Genomic DNA, 21,517 nt, shown 5'->3' with positions numbered 1-21,517 from the left:
AGCGTAAATGCTCCCTGGCCCATGCAAGACGATGATCCCTCTGCCTGGTGGTGTGGTCAGGTACCCTTGCAGGTCGTCAAGCAGACCACGCTGATGTCAACGGTTTCGAATGGTCTGACATGACACTTGGGTGCCTCTCACCTCCCTTAAATGTGCCTGGAGTTGAGTGGCATCATCATCCGGTTCCGCAGGGCACTGTTCACAATGAAGCGGTCATTAGTGTGGGATGTGGCCAAAGGACGTCCACTTCTATGTCTTTCTGTGACTCCTTCAGTGTCTCTGTATCTCTGTTGCAACCTGCTGATGACACTCTGTGACACTAAGCTCAGTGGCCACTTCCCTCTGAGAACATCCTGTTTGAAGCCTCTCAATGGCGAGGTACTGTTGATCAATTGTTGGGTGTCGTCTTGGTCTCATGATGTCAAAATGTGAACAGCATGATGAAGAGGACTGTTTAAATACCAATTCTAATTGAACTAGGAAGTATTGGTCGATTCATGGATCAAACACCTGTTGTGAATTTTGCCGTTCAGCTCCTTGTTAGAGAACAGCAAGTTGTGCAAAAAGTACTGAAACATTGAACAGTTGAACATGTGCATTCAAAAGTTTAGAGAAGGTCAAATTAAGTTCACCTGTAAAGGTTATAGTGCATTTTAGGTTCATCCTGAAATTTCACCCAAAAGCTGAATATCACTAACTTTTTGTGAGTAGTGTATATATATAAGTTATATATTTAAAAAATGTGTTTTTCAATCAAAAATTTGTTTTGTTTTTCCATGTTACAGAAGTTTAAAGGTTGAAGTTAAAGTTTGTTGAAATTAAGTTTAATAAGTTTAAGTTTAGTTTTCACTCAATATAACAAACAACAGTTTTATGATCACTAAATACTTATAGTTTGTCACCAAAGTAAGCTTTTTTTGTCTCTGTGTGTTGGTCTGCAGCGCATTGTGTGAGCGTGGTGATAGATTTACATCTTTGGTTTCACTGGCTGTCGTTCCAGAGTTTCAGGTGAAATCCCTCCCATAAACAAAATGCAACACAGCGTCATTGTCAACAGACAAATGCTTGTTTTCCATCTATGATGCATAAAAGTTTCACAAGTCCCATGAGTTTTTTTTCCAATCTCTCAAATAATTTTCAAAACAGAGTTTTGGAGTTACTCATCCATTGTTGAACTCAGAACAACAGCACAAACGATGATCTGCCGGTTCCTTTGATTCACACAGGCAGATCAAGACAATCCTTTCATATTGTGTGATGTCAAGTCAGAATGTTAAACCTTTTTGATAAAATAACGTTATAAATTAACCCAGACTACAGCGGATATTGTTCACATGGTAAAAAAAATAATAATAATGTTGTGGCGCAACGCAATCAGCAGAAGCAAGAAATTTCACTTCTCGGTGAAAACATATCATCTCCGTGTTATGGATTATAAGAAGAGGGTGTGGCACCACCTCTCATTTATATATTGCCCAACTGCGCTGGCAAGGCGAGGCAGCGGGGTGCTCCCAGAAAACACCAATTCCCAGAATGCACTGGTGATAGGTTTTCAAATCTGAAAAGTGCTACTTTCTTAAAACCATCATTGTAATAAAACAATAAAGGCAGGAAATGGGAATGTTTAGAAATCACAAAATAATAGAGGGGGCATGCTACTAAAGTGAGCATGAACTTAGAATGAAAAAAAAAACCCTAAACTTAAAATGAAAGGATACAATTAAATTATGCATTTTCCAATATCTTTATACATGAATGATTTAAATACATATAAACAAAAAATAAATAAATACTTATGTAACATACTCAGAGAGAGTATCATATATTTTTATGTGTTATTTTTTATCCCACTGACAATGACATGTGGGGAAGTGGTTGGGGGCGGAGTTAACCAGCTATTGTGCCCACCCATTACCTGCCTCGGAAGTGTGAAAAACGTCAGGATCTTGGAGGGGCATTTTCTCTGCTTGAGAAGTTTAGGTGTACCAACATTCAAATAAGCATATCTTCTTTAAATATTTCAATTTTGATTTCAAGTTATGACACATAATTTGAAAGCTTACAATCTGAATTTTTATAATCTGTGAAAAACTGAAAAATTATCATGGCATACTTGAGAACCAAAACACCAGTCGCTGTCTCACACACACACACACACACACACACACACACACACACACACACACACACACACACACACACACACACACACACACACACACACACACACACACACACACACACACACACACACACACACACACAACGACGACCTACCTGTTTTGACGACCGTTCGGACTTACGACCAGCTCTCTGACCAATCGGTATTGTACGCTGTGTACAATACTGTGGTGTGCGGGCTGCGTGTGCGGTGTCTCAGTGACAAGCATCTCACCTCATCACCGTTCCCGCAGTCTGTCAGTATTCACTACACTAGCGCTCGCAATGGCCACGCCCACTTTAAAGTAAACTAACACGAGTCCTCGCTTATCGACCATTTTGCTTATCGACCTGGTTGTAGGGACGGAACTCGGTCATTAAGTGAGGAGTACACACACACACACATATATATACACACACACACACACACACGCACAAACAGATTTAAAGTGTAAACACGCAGGTTAAAAGTGACTATTGATGTTGTGCAGTGAGTTGTGGCCGAAAACATGTCTTGTGAGACATTTTATTTTATCTCTGAAACCTGTGAGAAAAAATAATGAACAAATTAACTTATATACCTGCTAATTTAAGGCTATTGACTAGTGCGTCACGTTCTACATCACAAACACATCGGAAATGGGGCGTGTCATGGTTCCAGTGTCATTGGGAACAAACAAGAAGAGGAGACAGCAACTTCAACAAGCAACAACGTAAAACTTGGAAAAAGAGTATTTTGAGCCGTTCAAAATAATCAGATTGTTCATGAACGACCCAACACTACAGTAGAAGCAGCGTGGAGCACCAGCATGCATGCTCCATGCCTACGGCAGTGGGGAGCGGAGACCGGCTTGGGGCGGTGTTGGAGCGGCTCGGAGCCTGGCGGGGAGCGTGTGGGTTCTGTGCTCCCCGTGGTGTGATCCCCACACCCACAATTCATGGTCCCTTCCTCATGCGGAAAAAAAGGCAATAACTTCTTATTTTGGATCCAAAATGGGATATGAAATGATGGAGTGATACATGGATATATCTGTCTTGTAACGCGCCAGCGTCCGGAGGTTCATAGTGTCACATCGTGCAAGTAAAGGGGCCAAAATTAGCGGGTCGACCTGGGTGTCCTGTACACATCAGAGCCGATCGGAGGTGGAGCCCATTAAAACCTGTCTATTGCAGGGTCATTTGACCCGGGAATGAGACCCGGGTTTTTCTTTTCCCATTGATGACAAATGCTGGATGTTAGTGGGTGTTACCGGATTTTTGGTGCAGTTGGAAAGGGGTATTATAGATAGGATACAGCATAGCCGCCCCCTTACCTCTTCGGCTGCTGCTTCGGAGAGAAGCCCCTCCCTCTGTGCACACGTGACGTGGAAGTAGGAGCGGCACATGCCTGCGTCACAGCTGATGCACACGCCAGTACGGGCAAAGCGAGCGTCCTCACAAAAGCTGCACTCCTGCGAATGGTGTCAAATAGGGATGCTTCAAAGCCACAGTAACCAGCTCAAATTGAATGTTGTTTTGCACTGCGCGACTGAATAGCTTAACCACTAACATTTTATCACAAAGTTAAATTATTGATTCCAAAAATTACGAATTATTTAGTAATGTCTTAATGACCCTAAAATTAGAAATGTACCTGGCCAAAAATCAGAATGGCTATATAACCTCTTCCTGTCTTTAAAGGAGCACTCTGTAACTTTTGGTATTTGGAATTTGGCACCCCCACAGTTTCTGAGTGCAATTGCACTTTTACACCATTGTCATAAAACTTGGTCCGGTGCCCGAAAATAATTTATTGTACGGGACAAATTTCAACCTTACTGGTCACGTTTCAACAGTCCATGTGATGAACACAAATATTATGTATACGTAGGTTACAGTGCTCCTTGCATGGACCTAGCCGCTTCAGGGAGCACTCAGCCCACGGCTCCCCTGGAGCCTCTCATCTGCTACCGGTGTAGGTACCAGATGTGCATCACCTGGCAGACCAGCTCGCACGCGCAAGTCAGACAGTGAAACAAACCCCGCGGTGCAATGAAAGCGAGGATTGGTGTGTGCTGGCTGACATGTGGGTCCCGGGCACATCACTGGCTCATCTCGCCCGCGCCATCCAGGAGGTGGAGTGGCTACGTTTTGTATGAGCATTATTACCGGACATTTTGAGTGGCAAGTTTATAATTGATAATTTGTTTTTATTTTTTTATTTTAACAGGCACTGAAACAGCAATTACTGGCTGATGAAAACCCTGAGCCAAACATCAAGGTAGTGCCGTAAAGCGTAACACAGCTTTCCCACGGTTTCATAGGTGACTAGCGCAAGAACAGGTGTTCTAAGGGGTGGATGGGAATGAAAGAGGTTCCATTCTCCATATAACAAGTGAGTGTACAATCAAAATGATTCTGAAGCTGTCTAAGGTAAAAAAGTTACATAGTGTTGCTTTAACTGAAGAGTAACTGAAAGTAACTTGGCAAAATTATAGTTTATTAGTAGTACACAAAGTGCACTAAGTCAAATCATTCACAACAAACCCAATGCACAACCATAAAAAAAAAAAAGTAAGTACTTGCCTTGGCGCCATACTTTGAATAATTCATCTCCGTCAGAGTCACTGGTCTTAGTTTATCAATGTCTCCAAACGCGACTCCGGGGACGTAAAGAGCGCAAACAACATGCACCCATCTGAGTGAATACAAACAAAATAAATACATAGAAAAGGTTATGGGAATTAGTTTGTCAGTACTTAACCTAAAAAGGAGTACTTGGAAAAAGTAAGAAAGACTTGGGTGAGAAATAGAAATATTGTTTTCCTATTGTAATGGAACATCATGTGTCAATTGGAAAATGTATTGATAAAGATAAGATTGATAAATCTGGAAATTAATATAGAAATATAAATTATAAAATATTACAATATACAATATTTCTTTAAGCATTTCCATATATATATATTTTAATCTATTTATTAATTTATTTCCATATACATTTATTTATTTTCATATATATTTTTACATTTATTTATTCATGTATTTCCGTACATATTTCTCCATTTATTTCTTCTTTTCTTGAAGAGCCCAAACTGTCAATCAACTTGTTTTTGTCAAGTCCAAGCAGCTGATGACTGGTGATGTCGATGTTCTTCGTTCAGGACAACTGGGAACTGGAAAATTCCCACTGGAGAATGAATGGCACTCCATCTCATAATTCCTAGATGGAAACCGAGGGCTGAGTTCCCCAACATGTTGCTCTGTGACGTCATTTGTGGCTTTCATAGCGAATGGCATGGAAGTATATAACGAATGGTAGTAAGTTGGGAAGTTTCCCAGTTGTCTTGAACGCACCATTAGCCTGTAGCCGTCAAGTACAATGGCTTATGCCGGAATTTGAGGAGCTGAGAAGTGAATTTAGACAAGCTATTTTAACTCTTGCTCAGTGTGTGTAATCTATTAGAAATAAATAAGAGAAATATATAGAAATAAATAAATAAATAAACATGAAATGGATAAAGATATCTGGAAATAAATTAAATGAATATTAAAATAAAAAAAATAAATGTGGAATAAAGCAGAAATAAATGCTGAATTCTAAAAATTCTAAAACCAATATATAATCAATAATCAATTTCTAATATTAATATATTTTTTTTTTTGTATATATTTTCTAATTGTTTTTTATTCCTCTTTATATTTCCACATGTATTTATTTATTCTTTAATTCATTTATTTTATTCCTCTTTTATTTCCACATTTAATTATTCCTTATTATATTAATTTATTTATCATTGTGACAATTTCAGGATTCCATACTTACCTCATCAAGACAATAATAAATCTAAATAAAAAAATAAAAATGTTCCTTTGCCTTTCCTCATTTTAAAGGAGGAAAGGATTCATACATTTATGTAGCCCCTGAGACTCCTGGCTACAGTTTGCTTGTGACACAATTTCAAATGCAGGACTTTAGGGAAGAGAATCCAAAGTCCAATATAAAGATATCCATCTCTTAGCAAGCAAGCGCTTCACAGTTTAATTTGCTGTGTTTTTCATGCTCTAGTGAAGTAGTAAATTCGGGAGCAGCCCGGCTGAGGGGCGCTATCAGCGATAACGTGGCTGAAGTCTCCACGCTTCACATAACACACTCTTTTCTCTCCCTTCCTTTTCTCCCTCTCCCCCACCCTTGCTCTTATTTCTCTCTCGCTCTCTTTCTATTGAATGTATATGCACAATTTAGATAGCTTTTGGCCGCCTGCAGCATTTCTGGGCAGCTAAGGTCAATAGCTTTATTTGTTTCTCTGCAATTTCCGTTAGCTGCCTCTCCTAAATGGTTAAGTGAGTGCCCGGGTCGATGGCGTAGCGTCACGTCCTCACCTCCCAGCGTCGGTTTCCTTGAAGATCCCGTCCTGATTGGGGCACAGCTCGCAGCTAGGAGTCACTCCGTTCTTGCAGGCATCACAGAACCAAGGCTCCGTCGAATTCTCCGAGGCAGAGCTCATAATCGAGTCGCTCTCGCCGTCGACGCCGTAGCAACCTGGAAAAACATGTGCATGCACCAATAAAATGTTTTCCTTTTTTTTGCAAATTAGTCCATTTCCATATCGATGTTCGGCCTATAGGCCATGTAGATTTTGACGCCATTTCAAACCCTTGCTCCAAATCGAGTCTTATCGACTCTTCCGCCAAATATCGAATGTTAGACACAAGAATTAACTGATCAAACCACATGTAGTGGAAGTAACAGCCCTGAAATTACTTAGGAATGTTTAACAGCCTGTAGAAGTAAGACTGTGAATAATGACAATATGCTAGAGGCGAGACTCTCAAACTGCAATACTGAGCAACTGAATCCCTTACCAACATATCTGTATACTGACAAAGTGGAAAAGGGGCCAGTTATATTTCTCTATAGTACAAGTATTCATCTTCTAGAACAGGGGTCGGCATCCTTCAGCATTAAAACCGGATACAACGCAAAACACCTGATATACAGTATAGTTTTATTACACTTTTGCTATGTACTGTATATAAGAACTGTAGTTTGTTGCATTTATGAAATAAAAGAACTACAAACTCATAAAGACTGTCGTTTTTTTTTTCTGTGCTTGACACAGCAAAACACTAAATTCTTTTGAACTCTTAAAAAAATAGAAAATAAAAAATAAAAAAGAACACTGGCACGTATCATTTTTCTTTGAAATAAAATACAAATTGCAGGTCCTTCACTCATTTGTGGATTTGAATAAAATAAATTATTATAATTACTTTAATTATAAGGGGCAAAAAAATTGTTAGTTTATGTTTTATCATATTATATATTTATTTCAGTGTGCCATCATCATCGACTATTTCCTCAGTCGGTGCCACAGTCAACTGTCGACCTGAATATGAAACACAACTACATCAGTTCAAGGACCGATATAAATATCTATAATTGCAAAATTAATAGCTTGTTTAGAACTTCTAACTTGTTAGAAAATAGAATTTTGACGTTCCATTTTCCTCAGAAACGTTTCTTTTTTTGGATGTATCCATGGTTAGCTTACCGGGGTTCGAGAGCTCAAAATAAGTCATCAGCCTGTCGGCAACAGGTGACGCATACAAGGTGCGACGCATATTTTGATCGACAAAATATTAAAACACGTTTTATTTCAATGTTACAAGATCACCTAATTCTCCAGAATCATAACTATTTCACTGGAAAATTTAACTTAATAGAATAAAATGTATTTAAATTAAATAGCCATTATTTATTCACACTATTTTCTCAAAGCAACAGGGAGCCACGGCAGAGGATGAAAGAGCCACATGCGGCTCTGGAGCCGCGGGTTGCCGACACCTGTTCTAGAACAATCAGTCAATCAGTCTGATAACACCAATACTGGACCAAGGGAAGGTTTCAGAGCAGCTTCCCGACAAGAAGAACTAGTAATTTACTTGTCTGAAGCAGTCCACCTACTATGATGCGGTGGGGCCGCAAATGGAACATTCAATTGGAATATGTCTTTGGATGGGTGAGAAGCCGCCGCGGGAACACATTTCAATGTGGACCCCTTAATTTTCCTAAGGTTGCCTGAACAATTACTTTGCTGATGCAGTTTCTACGGCGGCTATTACACCAGGCAAACGTGCTCCTTGCTACCAATGAAGGCAGCAATCAGTGCTTGCCTCCATTGGGGAGATAACGCACTAACTCCTAATTCAGTCCACCGGCCTCCAGGCTTTTTGAGCAATGGGAGAGACTGGCAAATCAAAAAGCTCAATGTTGTGCATGCTCGTCACCGCGGACCACACTGGGGAGTCAGGCAGACTATCAAAAGCAAACACTGGGGCAGATGGAGTTGTTTATTCAGCTCTATACTTTGTTTGGTGTGTGCATGTCCTATTTTGATTGAGGGGACCATGCGCTGTGTGTGACGGTGAATCACTGAATTTAAAGCAGTGTTCCTTTGGAAACTGCCGCACACATACATGCACCGATCAGCCACAACATTAAAACCACTGACAGGTAAAATAAATAACATCGCTAATCTCATTACCATGGCACCTGTCAAGGGGGGGTATATTAGACAGCAAGTGAACCGTCTGTTCTTGAAGTTGATGTGTTGGAAGCAGGAAAAATTGGCAAGCGTAAGGATCTGAGCCTCTTTGACAAGGGCAAAATTGTGATGGCTAGACGACTGGGTCAGAGCATCTCCAAAACGGCAGGTCTTGTGAGGTGTTCCCAGTATGCAGACACCACAGGAGACCTTCAGAGGTCTTGTGGAGTCCATGCCTCGACGGGTCAGAGCTGTTTTGGTGGCACGAGGGGAGGCTACACAATATTAGTGGTTATTAGTGGTGGCTTTAATGTTATGGCTGATCGGTGTATATATTTGTGCATTGCCTGTTTATGTGTGTGTGCGTTTGCTAGGTATATATGGGCGTCTGGTTTCTTCTTTTTATGAAACGCTAGAATTACACCAATCATGGTACTGATTACTCCAATGAGGCAATTAAGACTCCATTCTGACCTTAAATACCTGCCTTACCATCTAAAGATGCGAACCAACGACACACACACACACCTTTCCACATTTGCCTGAATTTCTCTCCGCAGTGGGGCTCGGTTGGAAAGCTAAGTGATAATGCTCTGATATCACTCCACTCACACCACTTATTTCCTTAAAGGGGGGTATTGCTGAAATGCTGCTTTGCAACAGTTGAATGATTATTACCAATTGGGCTTTGAAGTACGGATTTGGGAAGGTGGGGGTACTGAGCGATCACCACGCTGGTTCAAACAACTTACAGCTGAACTGTTGAACAAATCTTCGCTGTTCCTTTTAAACTGGGATACAAAGCTGGGACCGTTAAGCCACGGGTCGCTGGCTAATATGAGCTAAGCTGACGAAAAAGTGATGACTACAGGATAGGTCCGTAATCCCTGGAGCAAAGATTATCCTTGTCGGGGAATGACGAGCTTGACGGTTAGAAAAAAGAGAAACGGGAGGGCAGGGTGGGGTTAACGAAATTGAGGTACTTTTAAAACTGGATGGCGGTTTGAAAGTAATAAAAGTGTGGCAACTGTAAAAATTGAAAATAAAAAAGAGAAGGTGAGACTATGAAATGATATCTGCATATGCATGCGTATGAAATACAAAGTGGAGGGAATGGGGAAGGTGGTGTTTTCATTCCCTGAAATGAAAAAGAAAGCGATGAGTACCTCATCTCGGTGAGAGAGCCATCTGTTATTCTGACAGCACATTGATGGTTCTCATTTTCATCTTGGCAGCAGTCTCCCACTAATCATCTGTCTATAGCTATCAACATCCCCCAATAATATGTCTGTCTCCCTCTGTCAATGTAAGGCAGAGCATCTATCTAAACAATGCACCATATAGGCTGTCTTTATCTGCACTGATCAGTGTTACCTGCAACACCAATACCTGCAACAATGCAAAATCAATCAATTCTCCCCATGTCAATGTCACATTTAAATGTGTGGAATTATGTATTTGATAACAATTAGTATCTAACTTTGATTAACATTTGCATAGCATAAACAGCACGGCACCCAGGGTTTTATGCAATGGAAAAAATGCCGTCTATGCTGAACACCATCTGTTTTAATTCCAGTTAGATAAGTAATTGCCCGACAGTAAATAGGGAAATCCTTCCTAAAACACACTATTAGATATATATTTAAAAGAATGTTGTGTAAAAAAACGATGTAAATGTAACTGATTAGAAAGGAAGGATAAAAGCTTAGGATTGCTCTGTGTATTGATGCCGTGGATACATTTTTTTGATTATTGGATGCAAAGAGTAATGTGAATGGGTAAAAAAAACACTGGTCTAAGGAATTAATTCCCCGTGTGTCTGAATTGACTGAATTGACTCAATTATGTCGCTGTGATATGTTGTAAGCGTGTTCAGAGAGATTTGTAACTGTGCTTTTGTAATTGCAAATTAAGTATAACAGTGTTAAATGAACTGTCAATTGTTATTGTATAAATAACAATTGTGTAACAAAGATAAATCTTAAAATCCTCAGTTGTACATGTCTCTTTTTGGAAATGCGACTGAAGGTCGAACTGGCTCCATTTTGGATTATGTGCAGGGGTATGCTAATCTACTGTATATGGCAGCAACAGAAAGCAGTGGCAAGCTACGGTTAGTTTAATGGCTTAACGGGGGGAAAAAAAAAAAAAAAAGTTTATTTTCTCATGACAAGCCCCCTTACCCACCTCCCAATCATCGACAATTACGATTCCCAACAAATTCAACATTTCTGGGGAAAGTATTATACAATAAAGCACTCTAAAATACTACACTATAAAATGCACATACTGTGTGGGCACATCAAAGAAACCTTTTTGTTATATATAAACACAGACTTACCAGCAACACTCAAACTCATAATGTGTCATGAGATTTGTGTCTGCAAGTTCGTAGCTCGTCACAATCAAAGTTCCACGATGGTTTGGAAAGATCAATGATGCAAACAAATCAAGCACATTACGGGGAAACAATTACGTTTACAGTCCAGAACTTATTAGGGTCAAGCGAGAATCCAGACATTCTTTCAATTGGCGGAGGAATAAGAGAAGACCTATCAATGGTATTAACAAGATAGCCTTTTTCTTTTATTGCATTTTGGAAAACCTGCTGCCTCCTCTTCACTGACAGAGGTACATGTAAACATTAATGACCAAAACAATCTATGATTCTATAACACAAAACATTGGAGAATGTAGACACCAACAAAAAAGTGAGACGATGAGGAAGAAGTGCATTGATAAGCATTTACAGCCGAAATCAAATACAGGCACTAAGAGCCATCGGAACGCATAATGATGTCTGCTTGTGCGACAGGGCAAAAGGAGAAATAATCAAAGGCAGAGCCCGCTGGAAGCCTGTGCTCTTCTAAAGGGACTTATGCGGACAGGAAGCTCTCTGGGACACAGCTCGCCAAAAGCGCTTTTGATCTCTTGCTCACAGTTCTCCTTCCTGCCATTTTCATCTCTGCGTCTTCGACCTGTCTGAAGAGAGGGATTGTCGCTGACTGGACGCCATTGAACAAAGAGGCAGCGCCGGAGTCGAGCATTGACAAACTCATGTGCGCACCGGATAATAATGGCAGCTCATCTCTCATCTGTACCTTGCAGGTTCTCTCGTTTCCCTCGGTCTCTCTTTTATTCTTTTGCTGCTGGTTTTGTCTCTTGCAGACTTGCACTGCATTTCCCGAACAGAGCAGGCTAATTAACATTTTATAATGGTGACAACAAGGGTGCTAGATTTCCGCCAAATTCCAAGTACTCGATACACCCTACCGTGAGCTAATGGATGTAGAGTGCACTCCACAATGCTGAGCCTTACCAGCAAAGAACAAGGACATTACAGCAAGAAGCAAACTCCTGAAACTTAAAAAATAGCTATGTGTATGTTCAAGATTCAAGATTCAAGATTCAAGATTTTTATTTGTCACATACATATACATACTTCCATACATATATGCAGTGAAATGTATGTTATAAACAACATTAAGAAGCTAGTTTTTTGTTTGTTTGATATCACACTTTAAATGACCATTAAGCTTAATGTGATGAACCTTACCTAACCGGTAACACCAGCACAGAGTGCGTGGAGTGTCCCGGTTATGCACAGGCGCTAATTATAGATGGAGGGAGACAGGTCCCGATCTATACCTGACTTAAGGTCTCCTATAGCCTTCTCTCCTCTCCTCCCGTGATGAGCAGACTGTGCCGCGACTCTGCTGTGCGCACACAAACAGACACTTTCAGGGTGCTTTCGGGGTGCACGCACGGTGCTTGTTTTGTTCCACAAAGAAACGGAATAAAATAAAAATAAACTACTTCTAAAATAAAAACACTGTTTTGGCGCACCGTCCACGGGCGCACCATTGCTGGTGCACCGTGGGCAGTCGCTACCATCAGAGCGCGAGCACACAATTGCTGGCGTGCCATGGTAACGTCAGAGAGGGAGCAATCAGCCGCTGAGTCGTCTCTCCAGGACTATTTTAGATCGGGGGCCGTTCATAAAACAGCCCACCCCGAGCGACCTAACTGGCAAGGGAACTGCTCTGTTGTTGGCTGCACAGACCAGCACAAATCTTTTAAAAGAAAGAGGCATTAATACCAACAGGGGCTGGACGATATGGCCAAAAATGCTATCACAATGTTTTTTCTATATTGATCCATGTTGATAATTATCACAATATATATTTACTATTATAATAATAATAATAATGCTCTGTAAATTGAGAATTATTATTAATATATTTTTTTAATGTATTCTCATGACTTTACGTTAAACACTTAATAAATAAAATAAAATAAAAAGTATTTAAACAAAAAAGCGATTAATACAATTAAAAAGTAAATAATATATAAATATATATTATATACAGACCGTGTTAGACCAGAGATCAATGTAAATTGTGGATTCTTTCTTGAATCGCTGTCCTTTTAGGGGCCGTGCTGGGCTCTGGTTGGCCCCAGAACTCCTGACTGCAACACTGGTCAGATGATTGGCTGTTCGTGTCACATGGTTGTTTCTCTGATGTACAATTGGCTGTTTGTGTTGTGTCTTTGTAGGTAGAGGAAAACGGACTCGAAAACTGTATTGAAAATAAATCTCATAAATCTGTTATCATGGAAGATCGTGAAAATGATCGACATTGTTTTATCGCCCAGCCTTAGCTCAAACCCCATTAGTTCACAGAACTAGGGGACTGGCTGCTCATTTACATTGAAAGCTACACACACAGGAAGAGCCCGTTTTGAAAAAGAATGGTTTGAGGCATGTTACAATGGCTGAAATGCATAAAACGAGTGGTATTTCCAGCAAAAAATCTTGGAAAAACATGTTTTAGGGGACCTCAAGAGACCATATATTAACTTGTTGAAAAGGAGCATAATAGGTCCCCTTTAACCTAAACGATAATTTGTTTTGAAAATAATGACTGCTTTTCCTTGTTTGTGGGTGACCTTTCCAAGCGAATGCAGAGCTCTAAGGTGACATCAAGACATCTCCCCATCTGCCTGGAGGTGCAATTGGCACGTGAGGATGGCAGGCGTGTGGCTCAAGCCGGTGATACAGTTGGAACAGCTGTCCAGTTCGGTTGGAGACGACAGCCCCGCCTGCCTCTCATGACAATGGGGTAGAAACGTGCAGGGTTTGAAAGATAAAGGAAGCACTTGGTTGAAGTTATTTGATCAAACTGCTTGGCTACCAAATAATTCAACTAAGGTGTAAATTATTTTGTAGATCCAGTTCAAGTTCAATAATTTGCCCCACCCACAAACACATCTCCTTTTTTTATTTTCTTGTTTAAAGAATCACAGCACACTGGCAGATCATTTTTCACTATTCAAGTATGTTTACCTAAAATTATCTTTGATTATCTAACTCTTTTTTGACATTGATTTGTTTTTACAGTTCTCCAAAAACACACTATTCCTGCCTTCAGAGGAAGAGGGATAACGACAGCGAACAAGTGCTGTCTTCCGGCTCTTCTCCTCTACGCCTTCAATACACACTGCTTAGCTTCTCTTCTGTGTAATTTCAGATAGATTAATTGTGTCTCGCAGGAACAAAATATCAACCAAAAAGGAACAAGATAAACACAAGACCTGCTCCTAATATTTCGTGTCTGCCCGCAGAGGACGGTGATTAGGCCTTTGTCCCTCCCCGAGCCTTTGGTTTTGTGTCACTTGTGTATGAGTGCGGTTGCACAGATGAGTCTTCATGAGCTCTTTCTCTGAAGTACTGCTAGCACAGGTTTCATGGTGGTTTGGAAAGATATATGAGAACTTCTATAACATCTATGTAGTTGGAATCACTATTCTGTGACATCCTTTCGGGCAACTCCAGCTCATTCCATCTAAATACCTTTTTGTTTTATCCATACAATGTTACTCTTACTCTTACTGATAATTCTCTCCCCATTTTTTCAAGGTGCCTTGAAATGAGTAAAAGACGGTAAAAAAAAAAATAAATAAATTGGAAGTGATTGAAAATTAGCGGGGTCAAATTGATCCACTCTGCATGGTCAGCCTTTAACTAAGGCTGTCTGTGAATGAAGGCCAAATCTCAGAAGGCATTTAAAATGGAATTGATTTTGCTTCCAACCAGTCAAGAGACACAACGGACAACAACAGACTAGGAATTGGATTTGGGAATACTAGAATTCTATATAACGATTTACTAAAATACTTCACTAAAAAATTTTTCCGCACTTTATAGTACAGCATCATTTAGCTAGTCAAATAGAGTAGGCCGGGACAAACTTATCAATTGCATGTGGAGTCGCAACCCGACATGGGGTCAATTGTTATGCACACAGGTCATTTCTAAGACTGATATATTGATATAGTTTTGATGACAACGAAAATTTGGTTTAAAAAAAATTGGTTTAACATATAATATAATGACAATATAATCCATTTGAAACTCCTTCCGTGCTCTGTGATAGAATAGACGGCCTATGTAATTCCCAAATTCACATCAAACGGCTGCCGAATATGCAATTCACACTTAGCCCAACAATGTCAGCTTTCAAAGTACAGTTGGAAAGTTTCTTATTGGGCCTCAATTTGTTGCTCATAGGCCAAACTCTGATTTGTAAAATGAATAGCTACTGCTCCAGAATAATAATAAAAATGACAGGTGTTTCCGGCAGCTTACCTTCGTGCACCGTCACTCCACAGTTGTCGCACTGGATGATCTCATCTGCATCTTCGCTGTTGTCTCCCAGGCACACACAGCAGATCAGGATGTGCTCCATCCGCTGAGAGCTCCAGGTCTGCGGATGCTCTAGCAAGAGATCCTGCGAATAATTTGGGAAGCACGGCACAGGTGAAGCCACAGATGACATTGCCACCCCGCGTGCACGCGCACACGCACACTGTAAGTCCAGAGAATCGGCTATTGGCAGCCATAAAAACCGATGGTTATGATGATGGACAGGGCTTTAAGTTGATTAGAGTGGACTGAGTGAGGGCTGACCTCTCGGATGTTCCTTGATAACCAAACTTTCCCGCAGGATTATACACGACAACTTTGTGACTCATTTTGCTACTTTGCCATTATCTACAGCTAAACAAAGTAGCTTACATGGAACAGCAACACAAGCTCATTTGCAAGTTTAGGTCAAACAAAAATAATGCAATTATTGTTGTCTATAGCACAAATCAAATGGTACACTAACTGGCATTGGTGTTAAGAGGAAGCCAAAGCCACAGTGTGAAAAAAGAAAACACAGAAAATGCTAAAACCTGCCCCATTGATACTATCAACGGTTTGATTAAATATTAGGTCAGAGTTGGTTAAATTTAGATATAATGTTAGAGATGGTTAGGGTTAGGTATCATGTTGGAGACGGATAGGTTTGGATATCAGGTTATGGCTTTGGTGTGGTTAAGGTCAAGGAAAGGACCTGGGAAGTAGGATTGGGTTAGATGGTTAAAAAGGACAAACCCCTTTCAATATGAGGGTTCAGTTTCTTTCCTCGAGGAGGTTAAACAACTTGAACAAGCTCAGGAAAACACCACTGAGATCTAAGCAACCACAGCCCCACAGAATGAAAGACATACAGACGTGGACAAATCGACAGATTTGTTGGTACCCTTAGAAAAGATTATAAATAATTGGATTATAGTGATATTTCAAACTAACTATTTTCTTTAATTGGTATCACACATGTCTTACATCTTATAATCAGTCATTCAGCCTATTTAAATGGAGAAAAGTAGTCACTCTGCTGTTTGGTATCATTGTGTGCACCACACTGAACATGGACCAGAGAAAGCAAAGGAGAGGGTTGTCTGAGGAGATCAGAAAGAAAATTATAGACAAGCATGTTAAAGGTAAAGGCTATAAGACCATCTTCAAGCAGCTTGATGTTCCTGTGACTACAGTTGCAAATATTATTAAGAAGTTTAAGGTCCATGGGACTGTAGCCAACCTCCCTGGACGCGACCGCAAAAGGAAAATCGACCCCATATTGAATAGAAGGATAGTGCGAATGGTAGAAAAAGAGCCAAGGACAACTTCCAAAGAGGTACAAGCTGAACTCCAAGGTCAAGGCACATCGGTGTCTGATCGCACCATCCGTCGCTTTTTGAGTGACAGTGGGCTCCATGGAAGAAGACCCAGGAGGACTCCACAAGAAAAACATAAAAAAGGCCAGACTGGAATTTGCTAAAATGCATATTGACAAACCACAATGCTTCTGAGAGAATGTCCTTTGGACAAATGAGTCAAAACTGGAGCTTTTTTGCAAGTCACATCAGCTCTAAGTTCACAGACGAAAAAATAAAGCATTTGAAGAAAAGAACACCATACCACTGCTTTGCTGCGTCTGGCACAGGGTGCCTTGAATCTGTGCAGGGCACAATGAAATCTCAAGACTATCAAGGCATTCTGCAGCGAAACGTACTGCCCAGTGTCAGAAAGCTCTGTCTAAGTTGCAGGTCATGGGTGTTCCAACAGGATAATGACCCAAAACACACAGCTAAAAGCACCCAAGAATGGATAAGAACAAAACATTGGACTATTCTGAAGCGACCTTCTATGAGCCCTGATCTGAATCCTATCGGACATCTATGGAAAAAGCTGAAACATACAGTCTGGAGAAGGTATCCTTCAAACCTGAGACAGCTGGAGCAGTTTGCTCAGGGAGAGTGGGCCAAACTACCTGTTGACAGGTGCAGAAGTCTCATTGCGCTATAGAAATTGCTTGAGCCTCTTAAGGTTGTGCAACAAAATATTAGGTTAAGGGTCCCATCATGTTTGTTAATGCCATTTTCATTTGTTTTATTATGTAAAATATTCTGTTGAATCAAAAATCAAAAGCAAAGTCTGATTTCGATTCAATATGGAATAAACAATGATGGATGCCAATTACTTTTGTAAGTTTCAAGTTATTTCAGAGAAAATTGTGGGTACTTCTTTATTCGTCGAAGTGTACCAACAAATTTGTCCACGTCTGTATGTATGTCAATGTATGTATAACGTACAATGTATAATATGTCAATGTATCTTCTCACAATAGTAAAAGGACAATCGGTGTCAATCATTGAGTAACTAAAGTTCAAAGAGTTAAACTTTCGGGGAGCCTCTGTTTAGCTACTATTATGTTCATCTTGGCTGGCCAGTAAGGGAGCTTGTGCCATGACGTCATTGCCATTTCTTTTATTCATTCTATTGATTAGTGTGTCATGTCACACTGACCTCGTTTCCCTTTTCCTGTGACATGCTGTCATTTGTCAGCTCATCATCGAACGCGCTGCTGCTTTTAGCCTTTTTCTTCGGTTTCTTCAGCTCCTTGTCGCTGTCGCTAGTACTGTTGAGGTTCTCCTCACCATCTACCTTGTCTTCATCATCATCATCATCATCATCTACTTCGCCATTGTCATCATCATCATCTTCGTCGTCATCGCCATCTTCGTCATCGCAATCGCTTGCGCTTCCTGCCCCCTCTTCGCCCGACCTTGCTTTCTGGGCGGACGCTTTGCATTTCTTCTTCCCGGCCGTAGGTCTCCAGTCATTGTCGTCCTCACTGTCGTAGTCGTCCATCTCATTCAGGTCCTCCATGGTAGTGAAGTCCAGCAACGGTCGGTTCCTGCGGAAATTCCACTTCTTGGGCTCTGTGGAGCCCTCCTCTGCGTTCCCACTCCCGGAGCCAGAGGCCGATGCCTCCGCACCGCTGCCAGCTGCAGCCTCCATGTCGGAGGACTTTTTGATCTTGCGGCGGCTCTTGGGTGCAGAAGGCTGTTCTTTACTGGGGCTGCCCAAGGGGAGCGACTGCTTACTCTTCTCCTCGTCCTCAGTCAGTGGGTCATCGGCAGCGCTCGGCACCTTGGCCTCTTCCTCCTTAATGACGTCATCGGCAGAAGCAGCGTGATCAGAGTCGCTGTCAGAAGCCGCGCCGCTCCCTTTGGAGCCTTCCTCATCACTCCCATTGCCAGTGCCATCCGAACCTAATTAGGAAGAGACCAGTCAGAGATCAGTAAGGGGGTCAATAGTTGGGCATGGGGCTATGGCCTAACATACATATACTGTATATCACACAGTATTTGACATTTCAGCTGGTAATAGTATATCAGTGTATTCATGGCGCTTTCAAAGCTGGGTATTTGTGGTACTCATTTTTATGGGTCCACTCTGTCTGTTGGCTAGTGGGTTAATTGGGCCGATATTTGCGCATTTTGAGATAATGAGCATCCGACAATGCCTGCGCTCACGGGGCCGATAAACAAAAAATGTCTGCAGACTAGTGTTAAAAATAAAAATACTCATTTTTCTATACATATCAATTCTGAATATTTGAAACTGTTTCAATACTCATTTTTCGCACTATCGATATACCGTTAGGAGCTGTTTCCTCGTGCTCTCCTTTCTCTGACAGTGAGCCCGCCTCATCTCACTTTCTCTCAGTCTTCACTGTTTCATTCATTTGTTATGGTGTTAGCTCATTAGAGATGGCAAGTGCAGAGCCGCCATGACCAGTTTTGAAAGAAAACAGCAGGAGTGCTGTTTGGAAATACTTATACAATTGAGGTGGAGTTTTGTTTCTCTACTCGGGCAGCGCTGCACCGTGCGTGCGTTCCCGTGGCCATTTTCCTGTGTATATATTTATTTGTGTTTCCAAACTTGTATGAAACCCATTTTATAAACACAACAGGATTCTTTTTCGTTTCAGCTCAATAAGGGAACGGAGCGCAATGCACAGCATCGCGGGCGCCCCGTTGTGTTCCGATTGCGGAAATCCGTAACCTCAATACCCATTTATGGTTTAAAAAAAAAAAAAAAAAAAAGGGGGGCACTGTGTACATACCCTTTCAGTTGTTTTTCGTTGATATGAATTAATTGAGTAAAAACTGGATGTTTTGGTGTAAATTCTTCACTTGTAAATAATAATCCTTCACTTCTGTAACGGGGAGACTATTTCCCGACCAGACTTAGATATGACGCAGATTATTATTATTTATTGATTTATCATTTATAATCTGTTTTTCATTCAGAAGTTTTTTTTTCCACAGTTTTCTGATTACCTGTGGAAATGTATTTACTTGATACATTTTTTATTAAAAATAAGTGCACTGCAGAGACAATTCAGACAATAACATTAGAAAGTTAGTGAAGTATGTGACATAACATGCTGATGAGTAAACTTATTGCAGAATGCAGTTATGCAGCAGTAAAATGTTACTGTGCGAAAGCATGAAAATTGGCTTCAATTTGTATAATAGGTTTTCTATGGACAGGCCATTCTTTATCGATCAGTGAGTACATCCAAATTGAAAACACAACATGAACACAAGCCTTCAAATCACTTAACCCTCGCTCATGTTACAACAACATCTAAGATCCTTTTCAAACATGCAATACATGCTGGACATGATGAGACACAGGAGGAGTATGGCATCTGAATAAAAAAATGAGGCCTAAGTTACACTATCCTTATGTAACTTTTCTTTTCTGGAGGAAAATATATGTGTGTGTTTGACATCAGAAAAGTTTTGATTAAAGCATATAGACATCAGGGTACGCTATTTCCAGGCCCTTAGTGAGAACACAATTTTCATGGTATGTCAAAAGCGGTAACCATCCTTATTCTTTAACTAACCTAAATTAGAGGGAAATGTAAATTGCAACATTAACACCATTGTAAAAATAAAATAAAAACATATAGGTTTAAAGATACTAGGACAGACTGTGGTTACCTGAGGCATCGCCTACTTCAAAGTCGCTGTCATCTGAGCTGTCATAATCCAAGGCATCCAGTAGAGAGGCAGCGAGGGGCTTCACCTGCCGGCGTTTCAAGCCACGGTCCACTAAGAAAGGAGAGTAAATTCAGTGGGCGGGAATGGCCGTGGCTGCAGCACACCTAAGTGTTCCCGCTCAGGAAAATTGGAAAATAGCCTCTTGGAAGAGTGATGTCGGCCAACATCTTGCCCCTTTTAAAGTGTTTTAATCAGATACACACTGCAAGCACACATGCATGTGATTTTATATATATGAGTGCGGTGAAATCACTCGGCTTCAAAACAATGGAAACTGAAAATCTGATAAATTATGTATATCATTATGCACAATATTGCAGAGTAAATTAATTACGATGAAATACAACCCAAAATTTCTCACAATATGACGTCTGAATTACTTAAGCCATTACACACCAACGCAAAAATTTGGCATCATCCGCATAGTGAAGGTTTTATGGAAATTTCAAACTAATACATTTATAAGTTATAAATTATCCCTCTTTTTGATCATACAAAATTTCGTACAAGTACCAGAGATTCCGTTGACCGGAAATTACTGGTTTTTGACCGGAAATCTGTTGAAGTCTGACATATGTGACCCACCACAGCAAAACCCGCCATCTCACGCATTTCTAAAATCGCCAGGAGCAGCCAAATAAGTTGAAAAAAACCTTTCTTGAAGGTAAATTAGATTTTTCCAGATTCGTGTTCCTTTGTGTTTTTTTTTATCTTAATGTTGTTTCAAAACCGAGTTTGATTTATAAATAGAAAAATGTTAAACCGTGGAGTTAAATATTCCCGTAAATGGAGAAACGCATTTCACTTACCGAGACGCTGAATAGCGCTGAACAACACCGATTGATCGTTTCCTTTAAAGTGAGAGCCCAGGTGAAGATAATTCATCCATATTCCATGTGACGTGAAGTCACAATGTGAAACTGTTTTGATAGAGTTCAACCGTCAAATCCTACTACTTTTACACACACACAGAGACATCGTTGTGGAGGGGTATCATCACGTCGCGGACGTTAATCTGACCAGTGCGATAGATCCCAGTCAGTTAAAGCAGCGTGTACTGGACTTCATCTTCCGCG

General features: G+C 40.6%; 1 protein-coding gene across 1 annotated transcript in view; it reads right to left on the bottom strand.

Moving 5' to 3' along the window:
- The window catches only part of phf14 (PHD finger protein 14), a gene marked incomplete at its 5' end in the record, with an annotated part of 50,520 nt that extends 30,094 nt beyond the window's left edge, over positions 1 to 20,426 (bottom strand). Inside the window, 7 exon segments of the mRNA XM_080008235.1 lie at positions 3,474 to 3,611; positions 4,726 to 4,837; positions 6,523 to 6,682; positions 15,340 to 15,481; positions 17,887 to 18,635; positions 20,382 to 20,408; positions 20,411 to 20,426. Of these exon segments, the coding sequence (XP_079864361.1) occupies positions 3,474 to 3,611; positions 4,726 to 4,837; positions 6,523 to 6,682; positions 15,340 to 15,481; positions 17,887 to 18,635; positions 20,382 to 20,408; positions 20,411 to 20,426 (1,344 nt within the window).
- Positions 20,427 to 21,517: the final 1,091 nt, after the last annotated feature.

Source organism: Zeus faber (assembly GCF_960531495.2).
Source record: "Zeus faber genome assembly, chromosome: 1".
In the NCBI taxonomy this organism is placed as follows: Eukaryota; Metazoa; Chordata; class Actinopteri; order Zeiformes; family Zeidae; genus Zeus; species Zeus faber.
The sequence above is the reverse complement of the archived record's forward strand: the minus strand, read 5'-3'. Positions and strand labels throughout refer to the sequence as shown.